The sequence below is a fragment of the Phaseolus vulgaris genome, chromosome 1 (assembly GCF_000499845.2).
Source record: "Phaseolus vulgaris cultivar G19833 chromosome 1, P. vulgaris v2.0, whole genome shotgun sequence".
In the NCBI taxonomy this organism is placed as follows: Eukaryota; Viridiplantae; Streptophyta; class Magnoliopsida; order Fabales; family Fabaceae; genus Phaseolus; species Phaseolus vulgaris.
In genome coordinates this window covers 36,570,686-36,574,226 of record NC_023759.2, presented here as the reverse complement: position 1 = coordinate 36,574,226, position 3,541 = coordinate 36,570,686, and the positions used below count along the sequence as shown (strand labels likewise).

At 36.1% G+C, this 3,541-nt stretch overlaps 1 protein-coding gene across 1 annotated transcript; it reads right to left on the bottom strand.

Annotated features, from left to right (window-relative positions):
• Window positions 1–801: 801 nt before the first annotated feature.
• On the bottom strand, window positions 802–2,109 carry LOC137815979 (uncharacterized). The gene has a single exon (XM_068619085.1). It carries the CDS (start codon window positions 2,107–2,109, stop codon window positions 802–804), a length of 1,308 nt encoding a protein of 435 aa, XP_068475186.1.
• Between the last annotated feature and the right edge of the window lie 1,432 nt (window positions 2,110–3,541).

The following is a 3,541-nucleotide window of genomic DNA, read 5'->3' as shown; positions in this document are numbered from 1 at the left end:
ATAATGGGTGGAGCCAAAAAGACCTCAAGCACATGCATCATCAATTCCTTACACACATTTTTTCCCTCAGCCTCTCAAACAACTTGCATTCATATTTTCATTTTACATTGCCTTTTCTTCCCAAGTAGATTTCTACCCACTAATCTTTAACCACACTTGCTACAAGATCTACATCTATCACAAAAACCCAAGTCAAAAGCTTTTTCCTTAAAAGCACTCAATTTTCTATAAGCTTCAAGACCTATTGGTTAGCATCAAAAAGCTCTCAACATATGGATATTGAAGTTGAGAAAAAACATCACTGTACTTTTTGAAATACATTACAGAACCTTGTGTCCAAATAACTGCTAACAATATTACAAAATCAATGATAAATAAACAAATAATAAAAGTGCCCTGAATCAAGGACCAATATCAAATTATTTAAATGGCTATAGACAGAAAAAAAAATCATTCAGCATGCTCTGATTCCATAAGACCCTGAACAAATATCATTAAATAAATATGAGGACTTGGGTGCATCGTGTTGCATGGTCGTATCTTCTGTCAGCTCCACTGGCCCATAACTTTCCCATTGAAGAAGAATACAAAAAATTTAATTTCAAGATGAATGGGTGTATACACAAAAGTAAGAACAAAATTGGTCAGACTAATGCGATAAATAAAAAATAACAACACAAATTTCCTTATTAATTTTCCCTTTGTGTTATTATTCTTTCTTACCATTATGATTTTTATTACTATTCTTCTTATTATTATTATCATTATTATTACTATTATTATTATCCTAAACTGTTGTAATTAACAATCTCTATAGACAGAAGAATCGAGCACAGAGGAACACATTTGCCTTCTGATGACATAATTAAGGTCGTGATTACTCACACCGCGTTGAACCATCGCCAAGTCCCAAAACGACGTCGCGGAAGAGCCACCAGCCTCGGGTATGGACTCCGACGAAGCGACCAAATCGACATTCTTATTCTTCAAAACGAACTCGCTCCCGCCGATGAGTTGACTCAGTATGCCGGCTTCAGTCACAGGGTTTTTCCTCTTCCTGTGCTGCGTGGCAGCGCGGACTATCTCCACCGCCACAGCGCCGGAGAGCCGCCGCACGCCGCGAGCGCCGCCTATTATGACGGAGGACATAACAACACGCTGCGTTCTCTTGCCGTGTTTTTCTTGTTTGGAGAATAGAAGGACCGAGTCGGGGCTGGGAGTTCTGAATCGGGCGAGTGGGTCTTTGAGAATCAAGAGGGTTTTGACGTCGGCGAGAATCACGTGTTTGAAGGTGCGTCTGACGCGGCCGAGGAGCATGGGGTAGCAGGCCCAGCGGCGGAGAGAGAGGGGCACGCGGTCGAGGAAGCCGGCGAGCGAGTTCTCCGGGTCAAGTTCGGAGGCGTGGAAACTGAGGACGGATCCGTAACTGAGCGAGGAAGTGGTTAAGTTGGTTTTGGTTTTGGGACCCCAAAGAGGTTCCTTTTGCTGCTGCTGGTGTTGTCTGAAGCGGCTGGGGTGGAATGAGGACTTGGGGTGTTGGCGCCAGCGCGTGGAGTTGAGGCGCGCGTGGAGATGAAGCAGCGTAGAGAAGGCGTGGTTCTCTTGGGAGATAATGGGGGTGAATTTGGAGGATGAGGAAGGGGAGGGGAAGAGGAAAACGACGTCGGAGGAGGCGGTGAGGTAGGAGCGGTGGAGGAGGCGGAGGAAGAGGCGGAAGTCGTCGAGAGGAGTGTCGTCTGGGACGTGGGAGATGAGAAGGTCGGGCATGGATTTGGTGCCTCTTCGGTGGAGCGTGCCCATGCGTTGGAGCGCGAAGGGTGTGTGAGGGGTGTGTGAAGAGGTGTGTGAAGTGGGTTTTGTGGTGAGAGAAGTGTTGGGGAAGGTGGAGAGTGTGAAGAGGAGGAGCGTGGTGAAGAAGAGAAGGAGGCAAATGGAGATGGTGGATTGTGCTTTTGACAAGAGGGATTTGGAAGGGGAAAGGAGAGTGAGTTTGGGCTTGTCGGTGATGCTGGATTTGTTGTCTTGGGAGAACAACACCAGAAGCATACTCATACCTATGCCACTGTTATTGTTGTTGTTGTTGATGATGTTTGGCTTTGTTACTGTCATTGTTGTTGTTGTGCTATGTCTGCATTGCTGCTTCTGCTTCTGCTTCTTGTATTGGTTGGGAATGGGTGGTGGAGTTGTGAGAGTGTTGGGTCATTTGCTTCACACAGATTTTGATGATACTCCAAGGACTCACACTCTTTCTCTTTCTTTCTTTTATCTCTCTTACTCACAAATACTCATTATTTTAATCAAATGTGTAGCAGAGTATCTTAAAATACTGCTTTCATTGATACCATTAGATAGTTAGAGTTAGACTTAATATAATCGGATGATAAATTTTGTTAGGTTTAGCCATGTTTTAGTTTTTATTTAATTTGGGTCAATTTTCTAGTTTTCTTTTCAAATTTAAATATCCAAAATGGATTCTTTCCAAATTCAAAAAATAAAAAAAGTGTTTTTTATTATTTGAGATATGCTATTAGATCCTCCATAAATTATTCAAATAGCATATACATTGCCCTTTTATGTTAGAGATCAATTCATATATATTTGTTTCATAGTATTATCCTTTTTATATAATTCAAAAATATTTTTTAAAATTAATTATTCATATATAATATTTAATAAAATTTATATTCGCTTATCACTTTTAAATTTGCACATTTTTTACTTTGTAAATTTTAAAAATGTTGGAAAGTTAACTAAAACTAAATTATATGATTAACATACTTTTTTTTATAACAAATCTTAATGAAAAAGTATAAGAAAATATGTATACAAAGTGATGAGATATTAAAAAAAATACTACAGTATGATTTAGGCCAAATTACAATTTTTTCTCTCTTTAATTTTTAATATTCATCCTTCTATATTTTTCACGTTTTAGTTTTAAAATTTTAGAAAATATACAAACTTTTTGTTTAATATCAATTTGTTCATGCATAGATTTTATGTCTTATATTTTTAATTAATTAAATTATTTCGTAGCGGTGTATATTAAATGAATATAATAAGTTTAGGATTTAATTGAACTAAAAATAAAAGGTAAAATTACATATATTCTAAAATATAGAGATTGAAGTTGCAGAAAAGTATAAGATTAAAATTATGAAAAAATAAATAAAAAAAATAAGCTTATTTCTAAATAATTGATATGTATTTTATTACAGTGTAATATTTATAAATTTAATGACTTAAATATTTTCATTAATATAATGAAAAATGTTTTAATATATAGTATTTAAACATTCGAAGATGTTTAATTAATAATATATTTTAATTTATATGTCAAAAATTTGTATAATAAACAAGGTTCTTCATATTATGGAAAAATAGAACTACATATTATTATATTGTAGTTAAAAGATAGGTACGTTTAACTTTAATATTCATCATTTATGTACAACGGTAAATCAAATTTGTTATAATTCACATTCTACATTATAAGAAAGAATTCTAACTTTATATGTTTCGAACGTGCCACATATTTATT

Coding starts and splice junctions, on each gene's coding strand:
- LOC137815979 (XM_068619085.1), bottom strand. CDS start 2,109: ATGACAGTAACAAAGCCAAACATCATCAACAACAACAACAATAACAGT.